The sequence below is a fragment of the Chrysemys picta genome, chromosome 1 (genome assembly GCF_011386835.1).
Source record: "Chrysemys picta bellii isolate R12L10 chromosome 1, ASM1138683v2, whole genome shotgun sequence".
In the NCBI taxonomy this organism is placed as follows: Eukaryota; Metazoa; Chordata; order Testudines; family Emydidae; genus Chrysemys; species Chrysemys picta.
Window position 1 is genome coordinate 171,931,438 of NC_088791.1, and position 26,906 is coordinate 171,958,343.

Genomic DNA, 26,906 nt, shown 5'->3' on the forward strand with positions numbered 1-26,906 from the left:
TGTTGCTTTGTGGTTTATCTCTCTGTCAATATCTCAAAGTACTGAGGTACGTTAATGAGATCATGTGGAAGAAAAATGAAGGCACAAGCAAAGAACAGATAATGCTGAATATTCTTTTGATATCAAAGGAGCCGGGGAATGGAAGCACTGCCCAGGTAATTCTTACAGTTTAACTTGCTTTAATAAAACAGATGCTCTAGTCAATTTTTTATTCCTATACCAACACCAAGATAAAAAGGAAAGGGGAGAGAAAAAATGAGAGTAATCTAACAGTTCAGACTGTTGAAATTCTGTGTGATTAAATAAAAATAGTCATATTTAATTTAAACTAAACCATAATGATCAAACACTTAGTACCTCCCTTAATTTACTGTAAACTCATTTTTATATTTAGTTCCACAGATGTCATTTATACCTCTTTATACCAGAGCCATAATAAAAAAAGAAGTGAAGTGGGCATGGATGTGCAGTGAAATGTTTTACAGAAACGCTTGAAGTTCCCAGTGCAGCTGCTAGGAAGTAGCACAGTATCCTGTATTATGTGCAATGACTTTTGGAGATGTTTTGAGGCATTGCTCTATAAAGCTTTGAACATTTTGGCACAATCATTTCACAAGTGAGTCAGACACCCATATATGAGCAATATAATTGAATATATTAAATAATGCATTTGTTTTCTTTTGCTATCTGACTGTTCACACATTATTATACTCATACCTGTATTATGTTTTTTATAGTTCTTTAACAGTTTAAGCCACAGCTATCAAGGCTTACAAGATCTGTGTCTGTTTTCCTGCCAGTCAGGAAAGGGATTTAACTACAGAAAGAACAGTGAAGGGAAAAAAGACTGGTGAAATAATGTCTGGGAGGGAGAAGAGGCTTCCATTTTGGAGGGCTGTGAGTGTGGCACAGAGCCAGGCATACTAGCTCAGGGGATTCCTTAGCTGTCCACTTGGGTCCCTTTGTGCTGTTCTGGCAGGGCAAAGGAACATAAAACCTGGTAAAAAGGAAACTCTTCATATACAATGTACTTGTCCTTTCTTCCGTTCTCTAGTTTTCTTTCTTCTGCACAGTTTGGTCTCATTTTGTTATGCTTTCCTCAACGTGGCAGTTAAGGCTTAAGACCTGCCAGACAAATTTATAAAGGAGTCCCCTCTTTCCCAGCATCAATTGCACTCCGATTTTCCAAGTTGAAGTGTAATACACAAGCAAAGGGATGTCACTTAATATTTACAGGATTCAGCATAAGTTCAAGTATGAATGTGGGTGTGCATGTGAGCGAGTGAAAAGTGACTACGGAGGCCTTTTGTAAAATATAATGTTAGTTATTGAAGGAGACACAGGAACTTCTCCATATTGCTTGCTGATCTTTAGGCAAACAAAGACAACACCTGGCTCCAGGGCCGGCTCTAGGCACCAGCAAAACAAGCTGGTGCTTGGGGCGGCACATTTTTAGGGGTGGCATGGCCGGCACCAGAATGCCGCCCCTAAAAATGTGCCCCGGCCGCCCTAGCTCACCTCCGCTGCTGCTGCCACGGCGTGCGAAACAGCTGATTTGCGCGCCGCTACTCGCCCTCCCTCCCAGGCTCTCAAACCTGGGAGGGAGGGGGAGCAGCAGCGCGCGAATCAGCTGTTTCGCGCGCCGCGGCGGCTCGGGGTCTCCCCCTCCCTCACAGGCTTTCAAACCTGGGAGGGAGGGGAAGATCCCGAGCGGCCGTTTCGCGCGCCGCTGCTCCCTCTCCCTCCCAGACTTGAGAGCCTGGGAGGGAGGGGGAGAAGCGGCGCCCGTGCCGCGGCCATTTGGAGTCTCCCCCTCCCTCCCAGGCTCTCAAACCTGGGAGGGAGGGGGAGACTCTGAGTGGCCGCGGCGCGGCTTCTCCCCCTCCCGCCTAGGCTTGAGAGCCTGGGGGGAGGAGGCAGGGCTGGGGATTTGGGGAAGGCGCGGAGTTGAGGCGGGGCCGGGAGTGGGGTAATTAAAGAAGGGGGTGGGAGGTGGCCAAAATTGTTTTTGCTTTGGGCGGCAAAAATCCTAGAGCCGGCCCTGCCTGGCTCACAAAACTTTAGAATTAACTGTCAGTTTTACTTCATTTGTTGAATAAGTAGAATATATCATAGGTACAGTGAGATATGGAATTACTGTAACATAAAATAATTTGATGTTCCAGGCACACTCTTAAGTATAGGAGCTACGTGTCCTTTGTTATAACCATCGGCATAGTTTTACTTCTAGATTTGGGGAGGCAGCTCCTGTCAGGCCAACAGGGCTCGCACGGGGGTGGGAGGGAAGGAATTCTGTGCCTGCCCAAGGTTTGCAGTTTGTGGAGTGGGGGCAATGCCTCCTTGGCCCATCCAAACTACACACATGTTATAACTCTTCAAAAGGCATCTCATAGGAATGATATAACCTAAGGGGTGACATTTTAAAACACCTCCTGAAAGGTATTATTTACTGTAAGTAATAATAAAACAGATTGAGGGATCATACACGCATCTTGAAGCATAAATATAGAGTTATAATGTTAGTAAAATATCAGAAATACACCAAACAAAACACAAAGGAGATTGTCTAGCTGTTAAGACACCATTAGAAACCAATTCAAACACACTTTATCGACAGACACAAAATCTGGAGCAAACTTCCACTAATTTAGATTAAGGGATGGATGAACAAGCTGAGATAAAATAAGAACTAACAGAACCTTCACCCCACACTCAAACAGGAGCCAAAACTAACAATATTGTAGGTTTGAAACTATTTGAATAACTTCTCAATTTTATGAGCCCCTTCACGTCCTAATTCCTGCTGGGATAATAAACAGTAATGCCTCAGAAAGGTTTGTTCCTGTGGTAATTCCTTCGTGGCCTGAAACTAGCAATACTGGAAATCACCTGAATAGCATCAGAAAATTTGGATCAGGTTCAGTCAAGCATTCGGAATTTTGACTGCTTGTCTGAACCCATCCTAATGGTCATTCCAATGTCAGATTAAATATATTCTAATATACAGGAGGACTGGAGCTTACAAGTGAAACACTTCTTTACCAGCCTCCATTCCATAATGCAGATCACCCAAATGATCAAAATTAGCACTTAAGAAGCCAGGGAGTGAGATCCTATGCAAAGAAGCAACACTGCATGATGCAGAAAGATACAGCTTTGACATCAGCAGTTTAGTGTATCTCAGTGATTATAGCAACATACAGCAACCAAAAAAATGTCTATTTCAGAACACTGGACTCCAGCCTGAAAAACCTAGAAATGTCTTTCATCCACATCTTTGGCCCTCAACAATGTGGGAATTCAACCAGTACCCCCCAAATACTTTCCTGTGTAAAGGTATAGTCCTAATGAAACTCCACAGGGTAGAATCATCCTTTATAGGAAACGTCCCCCTTTTCTAATAGCCAGCGTTTTAATTTAAGAAAGACAAGCCACTATGGCCCTAAAGTGGCCATTTGGTGCCTAGCTGCTATTTATATCATCTCCCTTCCTTCCTTCCTTACAGTTGGTAGATATTTCTGTAATGTTTTCCGCTTTCTCTTATCATTAAGAAGGTCACGCATTTTCACACTGTGGACATTGTATGAGGATTAATAAAATAAAAATATGTATTTTGAGATTGTAGGTCAGTTTAATTTCATGCAGAGGTCACAGTACTAAAATATTAATGTACTATTAGTGAAACAACTGTGGATATCATTGCCAGGATTGCCTAATCTTTTTACATTGGTTTTAGACAGGTTCAGGAAAAATCCTACCATTCCAAATAACAATAATACCAAGTTCTTATATAGCACTTTTTCATCCATAGGTCTCCAGGATCTTTACAAAGGCAAAGTCATTATCTCCATTTTACAAATGGGGAAACTGAGGCAAAGGGAGGGGAAAGTGACTTGCCCAAGGTCACCCAGCAGGCCAATGGCAGAGCCAGGAATAAAATCCAGGTCTCCTGTTTCCCAGTCCAGTGCTTCAGCTGCTAGGTCATAAACTTAAAAACAGTTTTAATGTGTTTATCATGAAAATGCTTCTAGAGAGAAAGGTTTTCAGAACATAAGTAGTCCTAGCTTTCCCAAGAGATTTACACCTCATTATAGAAATACGTCTTGACAGTATTTAAATTAATTTCTCTCTCTCTCTTTAATTCATTGGTGCCTTCAATGGATGATGGAAGATCCTCCTCCGACTTTTTACTTCAAGCCTAACTCAGAGGTTACACTACCTTTTTTTTTTTTCTTTCCCTAAGACTACATGAAAACTGCTCCTTAATCAGAGAGGGGAGATGTTAGTTCATGAAGCAAGGCACACAATCCTTTAATGCCAAACACCCTTTGCAACACTCCCAGTATGTGCAGGGCCTGTGAATAAGAGAGTAAGCGTAGGAACTGAATCTAGATTCTCTCCCAAGGCAGGGCAGGACACTACCAGAAACATCATCTTAAAATAGAGATCTAGGGAAAAGAAAATTCATTTGATATACTGTAGCTCAGGTAAGATAAAGACATTCCCTTAAATTAAAAGCTTCTTAAAATTTAAGACTAACAAGCATGAGAAAGATCTCCATTGTATTACAAGCAGGATTAAGTCTATAGAAATTTGAAATCCAAGATACTTATCTTGTATTCCACATTAGCATCAGGAAGCAAAATAATTAATTACTAGTAATTAATAATTAATAAAAATACTAACACTATGAATGCTACTAATAATAACCAATTTAAAAAGTAATGATTATTTTAAAATATCATATTTTCATTTTACATAAGAGTTAAATTTGCTAACCTTAAAAAATGAAGTGCAAACGTAAATAAATAATTAAGTCACCCTATAAAAGTTTACACATTCATTGCTGGAGTGGTAAGAATGTTTTATTAAACCTTCTTAACTATTGTCATATGTATTTATTACTTTATATAAACACATATTTAGGCAAAATGTTTAAATTCCCTCCTGAGCATTTTCTATCCCCTTTAAAATTCCCTGTAATTTCCTATTTATAATGGGTTTTTCAGGCCATAACAAAGAAGAATACTGTACCTCTGGTGCTGAAGGCTGTTGCCGATGTGGCTGTGCTGGTTGTTAAGGCTACAGTGGTTGTGACTGTTGCAGTGGTAAGTGAGGGGATGACAGTGGTGGGAAGCAAAGTGTTGGAAACATCTGGTGAGTGGAAAAAAAATATAAAATAAAATCATATCATGCAAACAAAGGAGAAGCATAATAATGGTTCAATTTGTAAATACAAGTATGTAGTAAAATGTATAAATTAAGACATGCTTAACACAGATTATTACAGGTACAGTAGGGTACCTTGAAATTCTTGACATATCACTCTCTAGTTTTATATTCAAACATCAAGGGAAAAGAATTTAAACCACTGTTAAAACGATCAAGTTTCCACAGATCTGGAGAGTGAATATTTAAGTGACAAGAATCCATTTCTTCACTGAGCCATTTTAAAGGTCTCATACAGTAGAAACCAAATATAGATGAAACATGCTGTGTCAGAGTGGGAGATGAAAAAAACAACACCATCATGCTAAATAAACACACACATGTTAACGAGAAATGGCAGTATGTTAAAACACCTACTTTCAGACAGACTCAATGGAAAGAAAAAGGGGAAATTGCTACTAACTATAAAAGCTGCTTTTTTTCGGTTTGCTTGTCTTCTTCCCACAAATTTGTTTAAGACACAGTTGTCTGCTGAGATCCAGAGCAGAGTACATTTCAAACTCCTTACCCTTACTAACAGGCAAAATAGTTTTAAAATCATCCTGAACATGGGATACTTAACATATAGCAGTATTTTAATAACCCCTAAGAAATTTCATTTGAAACCCAACATCCAGAAAGATTCATGGTAATTTTATTACTACGGGTGTGTGTAGAAGTGGGAAAAGGTGCAAGTCTTCAACAACTGCATCCTACAAAATCCTCTCCATCTCTTGGTCATATTCTGAATTGAGTAAATGCAGATCTGCTAAACTAAAGGCATTGCTTTTGGTCAGATCACAATCAAAATTCCTTATAGTAAAACATGATTTAAATATATAGGAAACAATCATACATACAGAAACCCAATACTTAGATCTGCACTGCCAAGAGCAATAAAGATCAATGTTCCCTTTGCCTAGGAAGGGACTGTAAATAAGAAAAGATGAAAGGAAATAGAGGAAAACACTTCAATAAGGAAGATAAAAGCATCTGCACAGATTTCCCAGGCCCCAGTTTTAAAGGCAAAGGGCCAGATTCTGAACTCCTTATGGTGAATACCATTCTTACTCCATACATAGCCCCATTGGCTTGAGTGGGGAGTAAGTAAGTAACTTCAGAAGCAAGGTGCTACCCACATGCCTCAGGATCACAATCTGGCCCATAATTTCAGTCTTGCCTTGCTACAGAAAGATGTCATTTACTAAGGGCCCGATCATGTAGCTCCTTAAGCACCATCAGCTCCCAGTGAATTCAGTGGTAGTCAAGGATGCTCAGCACTTCACAGGATTGAGCCCTGAGGGAGACAGTTCAGGAATGGGGTCCTTGAGTTTAGCATGGACTAATTACTTCCCTTGGCTTTTGATTCACATATTTGCATTATTTTCAGGCTGGATGACAGATTATTTTGCCATTTAAAAAAAATTTCCCTGTCATTCCCTCAGTTATTTTGCCTTTGATAAATAACATCTTTATTTGTTCTAGACTCTATACCTGCAGAATTTTCCACTTTGGAAAATATCAGAGAGCTGCACGAGATCACTCTTTCACCTTTAGTATGCTGATGTTTACACCTGTTCTTCAGTAGGAAATATTCCCAGGCCAGCAAAATTAAGAAAACAAGCTTTTTAAATAACGAATGTAGACACATTAATCACTAGGACAAACTGTAATATTGCCTGGAGTGTGACTGCCATTATAATTAAATAGAACTGACTTTAACGAGCATTACAAATTAATTAACATTTTATAAAAATATGTTATATGCACTGATGTATACAATTATTTCCCATAATGTGAAACTCGTTCTTAGATGGATATCTGATAAAATTTGCACTACATAGAAGGAAAAAAATGAGTACCTGATGTTCAATGCAAAACCTGATGCATTTTTAAAAAAGGCAGCTATATATCAGTTTTATACACAGAACATCGTGAACAAGCCTTACATTTGTTTTAGGTGACTTCCCTAAATGTGCAATTGAACCATTGTAAACGTCCTACTTCTGTCATTTGCATTGATAACATTTGCATTAATAACAATCTTTTTCATCATTCTACTGAGTTTGTCACATATTGACTTGAACGGGTTGCCAGTGGACTTCGGAATTATTTATTTGCTGATTCTTTGGAAGTTTTCCTCACAAGGTTTCAGATTTAAAATTACATCTCTCACCTCTTACACCTTTACAGAGTGAGGGGGACTTGTTAATGGGCACTAGCAGATGATAGTAATATTGGCTGAACAAGAATAATCTTATCTTATCTCAGAGAAAAATGAAACTAACTATCCAGAAATTAGCATCCAGATCAAGGCGTGACACCAAATGCCCAATGGACAGCTTGCCCTCCGCCTCAAGAATTAAACTAATTTACATATAATTTGCTCTGTGTTAAAATCAAAATAAATGTACACATAATAGTAGCATGTTCATGTTACTTTTTTAATAGAAAGAATATAAATTTATTGTAAAATGCCTGTGGTTCGGCAGCTTTGTTTATACTCTAAAGTTACTAGAAGAGGGCAACTGTCGAGCTGAGTTAGCAAGCAGGAGTCATCTTGGTTGGAGAGAAGATCCATCTGCACTCCGAGTTAAGTCTGAGTCTGCTCAGGGCCATGGAAACATCTCGCTCACATTGGTTACGTTCAGTAAAGTCACTCCTATAGTAACATCACATCTCATTTGGCACACTCACTCATATTAGTAACTACATACCTATCCTTACAGCAACTACAAACCATAAATTTTAGAACTCTGTGGACTGCATTTCATCCTTAAATCACACTTTGGCCAACCTAAGTGTAGATGTTGGGTGATAGTTTTCAAAAGCACCTGAGTGACCAGGGCCGGCTCCAGGGTTTTGGCCACCCCAAGCAGCCAAACAAACAAACAAAAAAAGCCGCGATCGTGATCTGCAGCGGCAATTCGGCGGGAGGTCCTTCGCTCGGAGCAGGAGTGAGGGACCATCCCCCGAATTGCCGCTGAACAGCTGGACGTGCCACCCCTCTCGGGAGTGGCCGCCCCAAGCACCTGCTTGGTAAGCTGGTGCCTGGAGCCGGACCTGTGAGTGACTTAGGAGCCAAAGTCCCATATTTATGAGATTTAGCCACTTGGGACCCTAATTCCCATTGATTGTTTCTGAGATGGAATCACAGAAATGTAGAGCTGGAAGTGACCTCAAGAAGTTAGCAAGTTCAACCTCTGCACTGAGGGAGAACCAAGTAAACCTAGAGCCGTGAATGGTGTTTTTTCAACCCGTTCTTAAAAACCTCCAATGATGGGAATTCCACAACCTCCCTTGGAAGCCTATTCCAGAATTTAACTACCCTTATACTTTATGTTAACGTAACCCCCCCCCCTTGCTGCAAATTAAGCCTATTACTTCTTCCCCGTGGCCACCGAGATTAGGACAACAATTGACCACAGTCCTCTTTGTAACAGCCCTGAACATATTTGAAAACTGTTATCAGGTCCCCCCCACCACACACACCCTCAGTCTCCTTTTCTCAAAACTAAACAGGCTCCGTTTTTTTAATCTTTCCTCATAAATCAGGTAGGCTCCTAAATCATTTTGGTCCTTTTGAACAATGTACTGTTTGTCTCCTCGAAAGTGATTTTGCATAACAGCAAGCAAAACATTTTTGATTGTCTTACAATGAGAAAAACATTTGCAGCACACTCTATGCTTTCATTGTTTGCTGACATGGAGTGAGATATGGGTGATATATAGTGGGTCTTGAAACCTAGAAGGATGTTTCCTGCAAATCAGCCAGGTGGCAACATGTTCTAATATTCAACAAAGTACAGTAGAAGCTGCTGTTTAGGGCACAGAAATCACTATTGGTGTATTTTTAAAGCTGTGTTCTTGTTCAACTGGTGATAGATCAAATTTGTATTAATCTCATGCCTCTAAACACTCAGGACCATTATGGTCAGAACAGCTTGAAGATTTCTGGAACTTTTGCATTTAAATGCCTATGTCCCATTGATATAACATCTCATTGCCTCACCCATATTAAAGTATTCATCCTAATCTTCCTTGTAAAGCAGGAAATATTATTCCCATTTTGTAGATGTTGAACTGAGGCAGATAGTAAATGATCTGTCTAGAGTTCTACAAACTCAGTGGCAAAAATAGGAGTTGAACCCAGAACTTTTAAGACCTAATCAAAAGCATTAGCTACAATGCATTCCTTGCATAATACAAGCATTCCTTCTGCTCTGTACTACTGGACATTAAATATAAACTTCATACAAAAAAATCCAGTAATTCTTTTTGTTCCCAACCTTCTGTTTTCCTCCCCACATGCACTTTGAAAAATATTCCATCTGTTCATTTGTTGAATTTATGACACGTATACATTTGGTTCTCTTATATTTGCTGGATTAATGTGGATGGATATGGCCATGTACTGTACTTGTTTTTTCTTTTATAAAAATGAATACATTCAGCTTTAATGGCATAACAACTTTACCTACTTTAACTGCCTTTTTCACAGATACAGTGCAACAAAGAAGACCCAGCTTTTAAGTGCTGTTTTTCTCCCTACTAGAGGCTTAAAATATGCATAAACCAAAAAATAGGGTCATATTCAGGTAAAATGCTGTATTCTTTTCTGAGACTTAGTTTCAGTTCCTAAAAACTGTTATAGATGATACAAGACACTAAATAAATCACTAAAATAAAAATACAGCTACCTTAATAAATGATTTTATTTACATATATCTAAGAACAGAGGTCTTTAAACTTTACAGAAAAGGCAAGTAATCAAATAAGATTATTCACAGTTAGCATTAATTTCAACTCTAGCTACTAAGACAGATGATTACTTGTTGACAAGTAATTAGGTTAATATTAATTGAAACGATGTACTGACCGTAATATCTCCTTTATTACCTATCATGATACCCATGCTACCACTGGAATTCAGCCTATTTAAAGATTCCATTCAAAAGCACTGTGATAATACAGTTTTATGGAAAACAAATGTGTTAGTGGTCAGATACTGTGGCTAATTCTAGTTGTGCCCATACTTTATAATGCCCAAAAATAAACATAGTGGGCCAAATTGTGAAGCAAAGGGAACTTCTTTGTATCTCTCTGATGATGCAGAGGGCCATAACCTAAGTGCAAATGCTTTGCAGAGAATTCCCCTGTCAGAGGGGAACTCCTTATTGGTGCTTTTGTGCCATAACCAGGGGGAGAGAAGGGTGGGGCAGCTGCACTCCATCAAGTCAGCCCTCCATTGGTTTAAAGATTGTCCACTAAGGACCCAATACCAGTTGCAGAATGTAGAGATGTGCAGTAGCAGTTCTAAGCACCCTCAGGGCTAGCATGGTCCTGAGGATGAGGAAGCCAGAACCAGCTCCCTGATCCTCTCCCCTCTTTCCTGCACCAAATACAGCAGCACCCCAGAAGAAAGAAAGAAATTCATCCTTTAAGTTAATGGAGCTATATCAATTTACATCCACTGAGATCTAGCCCTACACCAGTGGCTCTCAAACTTTATTACTGGTGACCCCTTTCACATAGCAAGTCTCTGAATGCGACCCCCCCCCTTATAAATAAAAAAACACTTTTTTATATATTTAACGCTATTATAAATGCTGGAGGCAAAGCGGGGTTTGGGGTGGAAGTTGACAGTTCGCGACCCCCCCATATAATAACCTCACGACTCCCAATTTGAGAACCCCTGCCCTACGCATTCTGCTCTTATGTTCCCATGAAATAAGAGATGGCACTGCTGTAAAATAATTGAGTGCAATTTCAAATAACAATGGCTGCAATGCCAAAAAATATATATAAAAGCTTTTGTTTCAAGCTTGACAAAGGCTGACAGAAAAATTAAAAGACAAAGTGATAATGATAGATGGACTCTGTGGTATTCTGGCTGAGAATGAAAGAGATTGTAAGTGTTAACTGAACTGAGTGATGACCTACCTGGAAAACAATCCCACTACTCTGTGCAAAATTTAATCAGAGACTGTAATATGCATTACTGAATTATTTAGCAAGATTTTAAATCCAAAGGGAGCGGTATTGGCTGTTGTTTCCAGAAACTGGGACTGAACAAAGAGACTGTGGCTTGAATGTCATGTGACGATAGCTCCTTAGCTGTGAAACTGAAAGATCATAAAGCTTTGTGGACATGAGATCACTATTTATACTTTTACTAATTGATTCAGATTTATGAAGCTCTGAAATGGCAATTTATGTTTGATTTGTTTTTTGCTAGCAGACTGTAGTTTTGTTTTTTTTAAAAAAAGCATTTCAATAAACAGATGATGTAGATCTGAGTCTTAGTTAAAACAATAAAAGTCAGGACTAACTTCCGATTAGTTCATAATGCAAGGCATATAGCTTGGCTAAAATAATTAGTCAGTTTGGAAGGAGAATAAAATAGATTCACATAGTTTCATGATTCTAAGAAGTTTAATGAATCTCTAGACAATACTAAAAATAGGAAGACACTTTAATGGTAAGATGTGGGAGCACATTAAGGTTTTATTAAACACTGTTTGGTAGGGTGGGAAACAGAAAAAAAGTCAAGGCATTGAGACACAAGGATCTTGGTTTCTACTGCTTCCTCCTTATAAGCTTGGAATTAAAAGAATTGTATCTCTCTCCCCTCTTGTTAAAAGTTTACAGATCTTTTTCTCATCTTGAAAGCAGCAGATTTCAGTAACAGATGGAAGATAAAGCAACACAAAATTTAAAAACCAAAAAACCTGTTTTTCTCTTCTTTTTTAGTTAAGCTAAAAGTTGGTGTCAACACAGTATATATACACACACAAGGCCCAGATTCTACCCTCACGTTACATTTATGCAATTACTACTGGGAATTGGTACACAACACTTCAGAATTTGGCTCAGTGAATTTAAATAATAATATTTCTTGTTTACACTGGTATAGCACCCAAAAGCCCCATTCATGAGCAGGGCCCCATTGTACTAGGTGTTCTACAAATACAGATGTAGATACAATTTCTGTCCAGAAGAGTTTACAATCTAATCTGAAACAAAAGTAACAAGAGTTTGTAAGCATGACAAACAAAGGAGGGAGGAGTGGGGAAGGAGTGAGAAAAATAAGTCCACATGCTTACACAGGTAGCTATTGCACAACTTGGGGATTTTTGATGGTTCCACATCTTTTGACAATTTAAAATAAAAAAAAACGTAGTCAGCTGACGCTGATTGCCTTACAACTTTGCCATTATTAGATGGCTGATTTTTTTAAGCATCCCTGCAGAAGAGGGTATTGTGAAGACTTTACTAGGAGGAGGAGGTAGTGTCCCTATTGATAAGGTCAGCAAAGGCACAAAGACAGAACTGCACAGAAGTTTGTAGTAGAAATGGACACATGGTATCACTGATGGAGCAAAGGGGCTAGGTGTGAGTTGAGGAGAATAGAGTGAAGACAGCAGACAAGTAGGATGAAGTAGAAGTGTGAAGAACCTAGAAGGGGATGACAAGTTTTTTTTAAATTAGCTACAGAAAAGGAAAACCAGGGGAGAGTTTCAATTTTGACACTCCACCTGCTCAACTTCTTAGAAGAGTTAATAAGGAAGTATGGGCTGAAGAGTACTTAGCATGCTCATGGTATTCAGATATACATTTCCATTATATCACAAATAGCTGGAAGCAGGAACAAATAACCCAATGTCTTTATAAAAAATAGAGACTGAAAAAGGGTGAACTGGCTGAAGATTAATTCAGAACAAACTGAAATAATACAGGTGAGAGAGAAGAAGCAGCCACAAGATTTGGCTGAAATTCAGAGAAAGCAGCCACCACATGTGAGCAGATTGGCAATCTTGGAATTTTCTTATAAACACGGCTGATTGTGGCAGATCACATAGTAGTGGTAGTCAAAAAAGCATTTTCCATTTATATCTGGCTGAAAGAGTGCAGCCTTTTCTTTCCAGTGCTACCACTGTCACTAATATGCCTTTGTCACCTTGAGACTGGGCTGCTGTGATGCACTCTACACAAGGCTATGTGACGTTGCACACAGAGAGCATTTGAAAATTGAATCAAGTGCAGAATATGGTCACCTGCTTGCTGAGCAGGGTGGTTCACAGGGAGCATATAACATCAGTGTTCCAATACCTGCACTAGCTGCTGATAAGATTCTAGGCAGAGTTCCAAGATGCTGGTTTTGACCTCTAAAGCCCTCAATGCTTACTTGAGGGACTACCTCTTTCTCCATGCCATTCTGCCACATTTGACATTAACAGAGGAACTGCAGCAGGAGCTTCCTAGATGCAAACAAGAGAGCTGTTGGCAGCAAGGATTCCTTGGTTCTGGAGCATACTTCTCTCTTTATCCAAAAGGGCTCACATCTGTTAACATTACAGGCACGCTGCAAAGTCTGTAATTTTTTCAAGCATTTTGCAAGGAACTCAGAGTCCATATGTGGAGGGGCCAGAGATTAAAGGAAGATTTAAGTGGGATTTTATGATATGATTGGGTATGGGTCTTTAGTTTTTCTGTAGGATACATTATTAATTGGGAAATATTATTACTGGAGAAGCTGATGAACTAAAATGCTGTATGGAAATATTTTAATTTTTAAAATTGTGTTTTACATTTTAGGAGATGCCAGAGACACAAAATTAAGAATTCAATATTTTCTTAAAATTATCCCTAAACATACTAATTATTGCAAACTATTATGCATTTCGAGGAAATCAGTCTAATTTTGTATTTAGAATATTTTTAATAATCTAGATTGAAGAGTTTTGTTTAAGTTTGACATTATCAGTGATTAATATCGGCATAAAATGCAGCTGCCAGTGCCAAACCAAAACTTGTATTCAATGGATGGATTAACCTTTTATGAATTGTTTCCTTGTGCCAAGAGTTTTACAGTGCTTAATTTAGATTTCTACAAATGTGTGCTCTGAGGTTGAATTTTTTTCAAAGCCACCTTAAATATTTCCAGCATCGTTTTTTTTAAACTGTTTTCCACTGTCAATACGTTATATCTCTAAATCAGTTCACTATCTTGAATAAAACTGAAGTGCCCTTTTCTTCATTTTCGAATTGAAGTACTTATTAAAAAAATACATTGCACTTTGTCATTGAAGCTTATTAGAGCACATCAAATTTGATATAAACATGTCAGGATGAAATTAGGTAAAACTTACACAATAAGCCATTGACTGCAGTCTTCCTATATGAAGGGTTAAAAATCCATGTGCATTTTATATAACAACCTGGTATATGGATTGTGGCAGCTTTTTTCCAGACCCAAAGTCCAGAGTTTGAGACCAGAGGCCTAGCAAACAGTGATCAGCTAAGAGAAAGCTGGGGTAAACAGGATAACATTGCCTTTGCTAAGATACGCTTGGTCAGTAGAAATGCCAGATGTTGAAGCAATAACTGAATAATTATGTTTCAGATTGAACAAAGGATCGCTGTTCCTATTGTGTCAGTCTCTTCTGTAGGGAACGTTCTTCCCACAGATCCAACCATGAGTTTATGAAAATTGGCACATGTCAGTATAAAGATATGGCATCCTTCCACCTCCCTTCCAAGGGACCAATGTCCTGCCTTAAGACATAAAGAAGACAATCTGTATTGTCATGTACTTTCACTGTTTCTTTGCTTTAACCCCTAGGAATGTACCTGTTGGACAATCAAAGGAGTTGCTCCATTCCTATGGACCCCAAATCAGAATTCAATATATATATATTATACTAATAACATTTTATCAAAGTCTTAATTAAATGTTAACTTGCTAACTTAAGACCATGGGTGGAGACATTATGTAACCTTTTAACCATTGGCTAATGTGCTATCTTGTCTTGCTGCAAAACCTATCCTGGGGTGTGGAACTGCCTACCCCGTCACTTTCCCCCGCCCATGGAAAATTTATATATTCTATTGTAATCAAGTGATTGACAGCGTCTCTGAGCCTAATAAACCAGGTCACACTCCGCCAGCACTGTGTGTAATAAACCCCTATGCATTGACCTCTACACGGTGTGGATTTATGTCCTTCACTATATTTATTTATTTATTGCAAACCAAAGCTTCAGTTTTAAGGTGTTACGTGAGTCTCAGTGTGGCATTATATAGTAATTTCAAACATGTTCCATTGATTCATATGTTGAGGTAGCTTTATTCATAAACATGTGGTATTTATTTGAATTACATACAGTAATGCCTAAAGCCTGCAATTGTGAACTCTACTGTGGTAGGCACTGGACAAACACATGGTAAGAGACAATCCCTGCCCTGAAAAACTGACCATTTAAGTAGACAAGGCAAAGGTTGGGAGAAAGGAAAAAGGAAATCCCCGTTTACACATGGGGAACTGAAGCACAGGATTACATGACCTGCCTAACATCACACAAGAACTCTGTGGTTGAGCTGTGGCTGGAGCCCAAATCTCCTGAGTCCCAGTCTGGTGCCTCACCCACAAAAGCACCCTCTCTGATGAACATAATAGAAATTCACACAATTATCTTCAAAAATTCAAATGTGTTTATACCTCAAGTGCCCATTTAACTAAAAGAAAATTGGTACCATGAAAGTGGCTAAACTAATTGCCCGAGTATGGTCACCAGGACTTGTCCCCAAGCCTAGTATACGGTGCCTAGTATTCTGTGCCATTTGTTGTTGTTTGATCATATCCAATTTGTGATTTTCATTATTTTTTTCTTAACGTACAGGACAAGAGACACGGTCTTTTTAGTTTCAGAGTAGCAGCCGTGTTAGTCTGTATCCGCAAAAAGAACAGGTACTTGTGGCACCTTAGAGACTAACAAATTTATTAGAGCATAAGCTTTCGTGGGCTACTGCCCACTTCTTCGGATGCATATAGATTGGAACATATATTGAGGAGATATATATATACACACATACAGAGAGCATGAACAGGTGGGAGTTGTCTTACCAACTCTGAGAGGCCAATTAAGTAAGAAATTTTTTTTTGAAGTGATAATCAAGCTAGCCCAGTACAGACAGTTTGATAAGAAGTGTGAGAATACTTACAAGGGGAGATAGATTAAAAAAAAAATTTTCTCTTACTTAATTGGCCTCTCAGAGTTGGTAAGACAACTCCCACCTGTTCATGCTCTCTGTATGTGTGTATATATATATCTCCTCAATATATGTTCCACTCTATATGCATCCGAAGAAGTGGGCAGTAGCCCACGAAAGCTTATGCTCTAATAAATTTGTTGGTCTTTTTAGTGTCCCCAAACTAATTAAAGTTAAAATGTCAAAAAGAGTCTGTAGCAGCAGAAGACCTTTAGAGATCTTCATGTAAGAAAAACTGGCATCTGATACAAATTAGATACCAAACCAGCCGTGAACCAACTTGGCATGCTTTTTCAGAACAACTGCACATGGCGCGTTCTGTGAAGAAAATTCCAAAACGCTCAGTCAGTTTCATAGCTGGAGGATGAAAGAGGCAAGGAAGGGAAGAGATGGGAGTAGGGTTGCCAGCTCTGACTGAAGCTATTCCGGGATTTTTTTTTTCCCAACATGAAGTAATGTCATTTTCTTAAAATAGCCTATTAAAATCTCCTGGATTGCTTTCAATTGTCACCAGCAGATTGATGCTGATTCCGGGAGAGTCCAGGCCAATCCTAGAGGCTTGGCAACCCTAGATGGGAGTGATTCTTTCATATTATTTTCTCTCTTACTGAGATACAAGTTAAAACTAAAGTGGAGTGCTGATCTCTTTTCTCCTTGATGTTGCTTTCATTCTCTCCAAGAAACTCAGGACAAGACATGGGAGTAGTTTACACAACTTGAGATTTACTACAATATTATAAAGTTAATAAAAAAAAAGATGGTAAAGAATTTTTAAAGTAAACCTGGATGGGGCTGAGTCTAAACCAAAGTGCTTCAACAGAGTGTGATACACAGTATGTTTTGCTGAAATGTTGGCAATTTTTGGCAAATTTTTTTGGCAATTTTGCAAGCTGAAGTATAGTGTGTTTGGTTGCTTAATAGTTGACACTATGAACATACTTAATTCTCACAAAAATACCATTGCATAATCCAACATGCCACCAGATAAAAAAAACAATGTCTATCTTTTTAATAGTCAAATTTTCAAGATATGTTTTTTTTCTGTTCTAAATGATTTCAGTTGCGCAAATTAAAATGCATTAGAAATTGCAGCTTAAATGAAAACCTCATGTTACTGTTACCATGCAGGTCACATACAACATGCTCTTGTATATTGCAAGCTCAAACATGGTACAGATGATTTGGAACTGAAAACAGAGGCCACAACTTTATTAAATGGAAACGGCACACTACTAGGAAGATAATCCTTAGATATTTTTAGCCAGTAAAGCAGGGGTCGGCAACATTCGGCACGCGGCTCGCCAGGGTAAGCACCCTAGCGGGCCGGGCCAGTTTGTTTACCTGCTGATGCTGCAGGTTTGGCCGATCACAGCCCCCACTGGCCACGGTTTGCCGTCCTGGGCCAATGGGGGCGGCGGGAAGTGGCGCGGGCGCGGGATGTGCTGGCATTGCAATACCATGGTTTGACCACAGAATACTGCAACACATGCTGGAAGAGAAATTCGGTCCTAACTGCTAATTTCTTTTATACAAAATAGCATATCAGGCAACCCTCCACAAAGGTTGCGGTTCCTGCTGATCAGAAATGAAAGCAGTACAGAACTGGCAGTCAGGCAGCAGACCAACTCTCAAATACCTACCCCTTACAATGGCTCCCCAGAATAATACAATGAAAGCTCCAGAAAGCCTAACTAGAAACAAAGAAACAGAAGCCACAAAAGGGGGTAGGGAGGCCCACCAGAGCAATAATCCACAGCAGTGATAGACTGAGACTCGCAAGCCACAAGCAGCTCCTTAATGCATCTCCTACGGCTCTTTGTAGCCCATGATATAAAAACACTGAGATTTAATTATTAACCAGTCTAAGTTATTAACCAGTCAGGATGCTTTTATTATGTATTAATCAATTGTATTTGATAAAATAATAATACTCGGTCAGTCATTTTGCTGTTAGAATATATATATTATACACACACATACAGTAAATGAAACAATGAATTCACACTCTAAATAAAAACTCTAAAGGGATTCTGATAATTACACTGTAATCTTGGCTCTTTTGGGTAATGTTGATCATTAATTTGGCTCCTGAACCACTGAGGTCTGAGTATCACTGGTCCACAGCAAAGAGCTGAAGAAACTAGTCTATTTCCTACTAGGATTTTCCTTGCAGACCCTTTCTTTCCCCTCTCCACTCCCTTCCTATTTCTTCCTCGCTTCACCCAAAATGAGAAAAAGTGGATGGGGTTGTCAGATGTAATGTCTTGTAGAAAAGAAAATAGTAGGTAAAACCAATTTCTCTTTGAATATATTTGGCAAGTAAACAGCAGCGAAGATTGTCAGCACAGGGAAAGTAAAGAAAAAATAGATATGAATATGAATCCTCCACTGAAGCCTTTTAAAAGAAGACAAATCACTACTGGCCTACAACAGCTTTGAGCATCCTTCTCAGAACTGATGCATCTCCCAAGACCACCAGATTTATCTTGTCATGCTTGGTAAAGGTATGAAGACTAGTCTATCTACCTGCCTTGCAGATTTTCTCAGGAGTGACTGAAGCTTCTTTGTGCCCAGGAGGTAGCCATAGATCTTTTGAAATGGGCTTGGGAGCTAGACTTTTGGACCTGTATGCCTCCAAAAAGCACTGTTTTACACACCAATGTTATCTTTAGCTGCTTCATGCTCTCAACCATATGGGCAATACATTTCCTCTTTCCAACCTAATTTTCTGTTATGAGCTGTTCATCTGATATATACCTTCACTGTACTACTCACACTGTACTTATGCCATCTCTTCTCCTTTCCATATGAAAGATCTGAAAGGAGGAGGAGAAGGCACTCCTGTAACCTGTGAAAGTTGGCATGCTTCTCTGGGACAGAGTCAGGGCAGCTGGAAGTACCACCGTGTCTTTGTGTAACACACAACACTGTAGAAGAGGCACTGGTTCAGAAACTCTATGGCAATTAAGAAAGTGACTTTAATAGAAAGGAAGTTGAAACACGTTTTGCTGATTAGTCCAAAGGTTCATTTATGAAAATCTGGAGAAAGATATTACAATTTCAAGTTAGAATTATTTCCAAGGTAGGAGGTTATGTTCTCTTCATAGCTGTGAGGAACCTGGTTATGGGTTCAATCATGAACACCTCTGCGAGCCTGCGTAGGGGAGTAAGGCAATGTAAAAAGTCCCCTTGTTCCCATGCAAGGACTACCCACATAATCAAAGCCTGAGTGAGGGGAGAACAGCGGCAGCAGGCTGCTAGTCCCCTTCCTGCTCTGGTGGGCAGGGAGTGAGTAGAGCCTTCCCCATCCTGGAGCAAAGAGGAAGCAAAGAACCAAATGTGACTCTGGCTAGGGCTTCACTGTGAGCTAAGTGTGTGATTTCCGCATACTCATGGTAGCTCTCAGTTGAGCTAGCACACCATTATATCTGTGGTAGCACAGGCAGCAGCTGCATAGGCTAACCGTGCTGGGTACAAACTCACCGGGAACCCTACGGGTACATATTCAGCATGGTGAGCCCCTGCTGCCGCTGCCCATGCTACTGCAGCTACACAATTATTTTTAGCATCCTAGCTCAGAAGAGAGCTAGTGTGAGTATGTATATGTGAGCTAGGAGTCATACCCCAGTTCATAGTGTAATCGTATCCTCTGAGTCACAGTCTGTTTACTGCCGTGTTCCTAGTGCAGCACAGCTACACATTGCACCTTATTTGGGTGGGATTATAATTTTACAATCCAGCTGTTTGCGAGAATGATCTGCCAACCTGCAATTGGATTTAAAATAGATTAAATTGTTTAAAAACAATACCTGCACTCAGGGCCCAGAAACAGGATTCTGTTTCTTGTACTGCTTGAAGATACCTTGTGCAACATCTTAGTTACCCCATCTGTAATGTGGAGGTAAAATGTCCTGCTCAATAGTAAGGGCTGTGAACTGGGCAGAATTATCAATACCATCAAGCTCTAGAGCTGAGACTCATGATGTTCTCCAGGCTGTTATACTGTTTCTGTGTCCCATTTGAAGCTTGGAGCATGCGTAGTGCACATGAAAACTCAGTGGGACTGAGAGCATGCTTAGTTCAGATGGAATATTCATAGATTTTAGCAGGACATCTCTAATAAATTATACTAAGTGTGTGTAAATGGACATTTTCAGAGGTTAAAACTTCACCAAATCTGAGTCAATTTTCAAATGGAGAACAAAAGATACCTCTCAGACAGCAGCATTATCTTCCTGTCAAATTTCAAGTTCCTGTCCCAAATGATGGAGCTGCTACTGCTCTTCAAAAATTGGTTGGATATTTTCTTAAACATAGCCATAACTACATATTTTTCCTAAACCTGTTCTTGGAAATGGCTAAGCCATTTTTGCTGAAACTTAAGAACCAAAACAATAGTTTGAAACACAGACCAAGTATGAAAAATCCAGCCCAAATTAAAGTTTGCAAAATTCTAAGCCACTGAAAATACGGGATTAGAACAGAAAGAGTTAAACAACCGTAGTCATAGACATCAGTATCAGCTTCACTTATAATATATGGTAGGTTTTAAATCACGTTGGTCCAGAAAGTTAATAATACTGCATAAATGTAGTACTCTGTTATTTTCAAAAATAAATTGTTTTTTGCTAAATTACAAATTATGGTTTTGGATGCCTTCTGCCATGTTCTATACTAACACTATCCTAAGTTTTAAGATTTCAAATTCTATCTGAAGAGTAAAAATGAATTCTTAATTATGAAGAGTTATAATCAACTTTATGAAGAATTAATGGGAATTACCACTAGTAAACTAGGAACCACCGTGTCCCCTGCTGAAAAAAAGCTAGCCACACACACACAAAGTAAAATAAAAGTATACAATTTAAATACACGTAAATAAAAGATATGTCAAATGAATTTAAAATATTCAAAGCAGGCTGTGACAAAATTCTGGCTTTTTTTTTTTAAGAAGTATCATATGAAACATTACTGTCTACATTTTTAATCAGTTCTCCTTATATTTATTACATCCAGAGAAAACCAAATGAAGACATTTAAGATGATATTTTTGGCTTTACATCATATACAAAATATAGCCCTATATCTGACTAAGCTAGACTTGACAAAAACTAATAGTTAGTAATACTAGCACTAAAAAGCCTAATAACTACAATTAATCTTCATTACCACCACATTACCAATACAAGAAATAGTAATGGATTGCCACAAGCCAATCCCAAATTTGTGTATTTCACTTGTTGCCCTTTTCCCTTCTGTTGTTATCTTGACTCATAGGAGAGGGACCCTAGATCACATACCTGTTGTTTTTTATAGCTGTCAGTCAGAGATGCATTACCAGTTTTGCAGAAGTTATGCTCACTCCCCTTTACTCAAATTATAATACATTACCTCTATAGAGTTATAGTAGTTCTGCTTGCTTCGAAACAAAGATCTGCCTGGCATTCCTGAACTTTGCAACCCCAGTTGGCAGAACAATATGCTGCTGATGTAGCACCAAGCTAAGATCAATTGAAATCTTAGCTATTAAAATGAAATAGCATGTCATTATACTCTACTGACTGCAATGCATCCAAAATTTTACTTGTATATTGCTCATAAAAGAAGACAATGCTCCAATTACTTAAAAATGCTCAAGATTACAGAGTAATTATCATAACCCCTTTATAGTTTTTAGTCTATACAGATAATAAATGATCTTGTAGGAAATGGGGCATCATTAGCAATTGGTAGGCTTTAACTTTTTCATCTGTTTTAACTGAATGGTGCTGCAACAGTTTTCAGCATTCATGTCATCCTCAATATAAATAAATTCCAAAATAATGGAAGTTAACCTGGCATTTAACATGTATAGTACTGTATATGATTTTACTAACCAAGGTAATTTTGAAGTCCAATTTTGACACCATAGCTTTATTAAATTGAAGTTAAGGCTGCAGACACATCTAAGTTTTTAGTTTACATTATATTTCAAAAATGCTAGCATTAAGAAAAAAATTAGACAGAAAATTCAGAGTTTAGGTTGCACCTCAACAGCAAGTCAGAGTAAAATAACCATGAGTAAAATTAAAAAAAAAAACAAAAAAAAAACACCTACATGCTTTGGAAAACTTTACCCTATTACCTGAACTCTGCTTCAATAGAGAGTCAAAAACCCCAAAACTTATACTTGGAACAAAAAGAACAATAACACACACTGCATTGCATTGCACACTATTAACAAGACATCAAGAAGTAAAAGTAAAGTGGTTGAAATGCTACATTAAGAACTGAACTATCTGCACAGTAGTTGCAGTACACTTATTTCCAGATATTTCATTGTAGATTCACTTTCAACATTCACATCCAAAATACCAGCTTTATATGTTCAGTGACTGTGGACATGGAGAAAGCCACTTTCTATTCAAAGTCAGCATGCATTCTGTTCCTCTTTAAGGCATTACACAGTAAGTTCAAATGCAGAATTATCACATATTCTTAATTAACAAATTATACATTTTGGCATGTCATATTATTAACACTATTTTTCAAAAGACCAGATCTGCATAAATAAATGCATGACTATCTCATATACACCTCTACCCCACTATAACGCGACCTGATATAACGAATTTGGTTATAACGTGGTAAAGCAGTGCTCCAGGAGGGTGGGACTGCGCACTCTGGCGGATCAAAGCAAGTTCGATATAACGCGGTTTCACCTATAACGTGGTAAGATTTTTTGGCTCCCGAGGACAGCGTTATATCGAGGTAGAGGTGTATTAAGATAGAAATGGGTTGTAGTGTCATTCCTTTGTATGTAACATGTCAGAATTTGCAAATGTCCATAGTTGAAGACTGGCAACTGACCGTTCACCAACTACTGGACAGTTCACACATAAAATTAAATCAACAGTTTCATCATAACTGTCTTAAAAATGGCCAGCCAAACACAGATTTCCTTAGCCAAAGTGCTGAAACAACATTATGCAATGCAAACATGACACAAAGGCTGTTGTGGAAGTGCAACCTCAGCCCTGGATTTCCTGGGTTTATTGCTTTTTTGAATATTGATGTTCTTGAAAAGTAATAAACATTTAAAACATTATGATGCACCTGTAACATTTACTATGACTTACGAGAAAGTGTATGTAACTTTGCTTCATTTTTATAACAGTCCTAATGGGGCTAGGAAAATGTTCCCCACACCTAGGGTTGCCAACTGTCTAATTGCACAAACCCAAACACCCTTGTCCCACCCCTTTCCCAAGGCCATGCCCCTGCTCTGCCCCTTCTCAGATGCTCTGACCCCCGCTCACTCCATCCCCCCTCCCTCCAGTGCTCATTCTCCCCCACCCTCACCAGGCTGGAGCAGGGGGTTGGGGTGCAGGAGGGCCTGCAACGTGAAGGCTTTGGGAGGGAGTTTGGGTGTGGGAGGGAGCTCACAGCTGGGACAGGGGGTGGGGTGGGAGGAGTGAGGGATGCAGGCTCCAGGAGGAAGTTTGGGTACGGGGGGGGGGGGGTTTCTGGGAGAGAGTTTGGGTGCAGGCTCTGGGCTGGGGCAGGGTTGGTGTGCAGGAGGAGGTTTGGGATGTGGGCTCTGGGAGGGACTTTGGGTGCAAGAGGGGGTGTGGGTTCTGGGAGGGAGTTTGGGTGCTGGCTGGGGAAGGGGGTTGGGGTGCGGGAGAAGGTTTGGGATGTGGGCTTTGGCCGGGTGGCACTTACCTCAGGCTGCTCCTGGACAGAGACACAGCGGGGCGGGAGCAGGGCTCTCCGTGCGCTGCCCATACCCGCAGGCACCACCCTCATAGCTCCCATTGGCCGCAGTTCCTGGCCAATGGGAGCTGCAGAGTCTGTGCTTGGGGTAGTGCACAGAGGCCCCCCTTCTCCCCAGGGGTTGCAGGGATGTGTCTGCCACTTCCGTGAGCGGCACGGGGCCAGGGCACACAGGGAGTCTGCCTTAATCCCGCTGCACCGCCAGACTTTTAGCAGCCTAAAATCTCCTGGTTTGGCTTCAGTAGCCTCCGGGAGATAGAGCCCGATTCCAGAAGACTCCCGGTGAAACCGTGAGGGTTGGCAACCCTACCCACACCTTCCTTGTGGCTGTATTTCTTGATATCTTCAGGAGTAGACCCCCACTCTTGCATACCTCTTAGAATCTGCAGGAAGGTAAACCCACTCCTGAAGATGTTGGAGTTTGTGCAGAAGAAGAAACCCCTTCCTGTAGATTTTATGAAATCTGTGTCTATGTTTGGGGGAGGGAATCAAAGACATTGTAATGGAGCAATACATAATAGGGCAGAATCTTTTCTTCCATTATTTTTCTGGTTCTCCTAAGGACAACAAGCCAGGATCCCCTTTAGTCTGCGAGAACAAATCTTAATTTTTTTTTCATATGAAAGCATGAGTGCCCAGCCTATTTAAATCTTATCATGGTTGACGAACCATTATGTTTAAAATCTTAATAATTGAGAGTACAATCAACACTTTTTTTGGGGGGGTGGCGGGTACCAAGTAGCAACAAAACAGACTTTTTGAACATTGGTGAATTCCTCTGTTTTTAGGGAGACAAAATTGAGGAACACCTTGTCCACTTCAATTCAAATTTGGATGGAGATATATATACATACACACCTCAGCCCCAGACATACGCTATCTTTTGAGGTGAATATCTCTTTATGTGTGATTTATAAGTGCAGGGGGCCCAGTTAGGTTTATAATAAAAAACTCAGTTTCAAACTTTTAATTATGGAGAGGTTACTACCACTCCATAATACCAATGCCCAATTCTACTTCTCTTTTCAGAAGCCCAAGCATGTGTTCAATGAAAGGGTAAGGCAGTGCAGCTCCCTCCAGCTGGTCATGTCTGTAAATTAAATGATTTATTCCCATAACTAGTAGGCCGTTTTAGAGTTTGACCAACTAGCTCAATGTCTGGAAACGCTCAGAGAGATGTGAACACCAATTGTAGGGTTCCTTCATTATAACGAGACCCGCTGCTCCATATTGCTGTCTCTCTTTCTCTTCTTTTTCTCTTGCAGTGGATATTTTGTCTGTTTATCTTTGAGAGACGTTTGCAAAGAAAAGATGCTCAAAAGCAGTGCACGAGATTAATTAGAGTGCTGGAGTGAAAATACTTGCAGAGCAGTAGGTCTACTTCCCATTTGATAAGACCAATTATAGTATGCAATTTTACCTCTTCTTAAAGCATTCTCCCACTTTTTAACCTTATTTTAAATTGTTCCAATAATCATTGGAGCACTGTAGGTGTGCTTAGTGCTTTTACAAAAGTATGAAAAGGCAGAGGTCCTTCTAAAAGGATTTTAGAATGGAGATTAAATATGATACAATGAGGGATGACAACAGGGGATGACAGACAAAAAAGGAGGTTACAACAAATAAAGATAATGCAGCTTGGTTGTGTATGTCTCTGGTTAGTTCAGAATTTTAAATTATTTAAAGATAAAGTTGAGCATGTGAGAAAGAATGGATGGCACTGGAATGGAGGTTGGCAGCAGAAGGTGAACCAGCGTGAGTTTTGAGGACAAATTTGAAGAATGAAGATGCTTGGTGCACTTCAATAATGTGAGTGCTCCAGCTGAGTAAAATGACCAGAGATCCAGGCATGAAAGAGAGAGAATGGGTGCGTGCAAAGGCTGAGATACAGGCAAAGGCAGAATTGTGCATTCTCACAGTTTAAATAGGATATGAAATGAGACAAAGAACTGATGAAAAGCTTTGAGGAAATGGATGATGCGGTCAGAGCAATATAGGAATTGGCATATGGCTATGCAGCATTCTGAAGCCTGTGGGCAGGGAGCCTCCCAGTCCTGGTTGACATGCTCATCTTAGCACTCTAAAAATAGCTCTGTGGACAGGGCTTTCAAGTTGCGGTTTGGACTAGAGCAACTTCAATGTGCTATCTACAGAGTTATTTTTAGAGAGTTAGCGTGAGTCCCGCTAACCCAAATCTCTCGACCTGGACTGGAAGGCTTACTCCCATGGGCTCCAAAATGCTATGTGGACATACCCTAAATAGCTAACTGCAGTGTGCTGGATGGACTGGGGATAGGAGAAACAAAGTAGAGAGGCTGGAGAGGAAGAGGTTACAGTAGTACTAAAGCAAGAAATAATTGTGTGTGAACTACAGCACGTTGAAAATTTTCTGAAGGTACTTTACACTTTTCTGTTTGAAAATGCTCATCTAAGGGGATGGAAATGTTCTGTGGGGATGTGTTAATTCTAAGAAAACTTTCGATAGAAAGCAAGGCAGGCCAGGCAGCCAGACAAGCAGGCATGCCAGCCACCCTAGTTTTCTGCCAACCTGGGCACCAGGGCAACTACATTCTGGGGCACTCAGCTCCCGTGAAGCAGCTGCCCAGGAAGTCAGGGAACTGACTTCCTGAACAGCTGCCTCCCTGTGCTACCTGACTCCATAAGGTGGGTTAGGCAGCTGGGAGGAAGCAGACAAATCATTTAAGTTCTCCCCTAATGGAATTTTACCTCCTGTGAAATATTTTGAAGTTTTGACTTTTTCCTCCCAATTCAGATTTGCTTTTTAAAAAATCTAAATTTGTTGCAGGAGAGAAATAACATTTCCCAGACAGTTCTAGTGTGAACCAAATTTTTAGCAATGGGGACAGAGAAATGAGCCAATTTGCAAGAGC

General features: G+C 39.7%; 1 protein-coding gene across 21 annotated transcripts in view; it reads right to left on the bottom strand.

Moving 5' to 3' along the window:
• Positions 1-26,906, bottom strand: part of CADM2 (cell adhesion molecule 2) — a 1,056,973-nt gene that overhangs the window by 55,725 nt on the left and 974,342 nt on the right. For 8 of the 21 annotated variants that reach the window (XM_024102051.3, XM_065575336.1, XM_065575342.1 and 5 more), the window contains one exon: positions 5,035-5,154. The exons of 9 other annotated variants lie outside the window; for them this stretch is intronic. In XM_024102051.3, coding sequence (XP_023957819.1) covers positions 5,035-5,154 — 120 coding nt within the window. Of the gene's footprint in view, positions 1-4,178; positions 4,449-5,034; positions 5,155-5,632; positions 5,701-26,906 lie in introns of those variants that run through there. 4 more of the 21 variants (XR_010594295.1, XM_024102057.3, XM_065575365.1 and 1 more) reach the window with 2 other exon arrangements.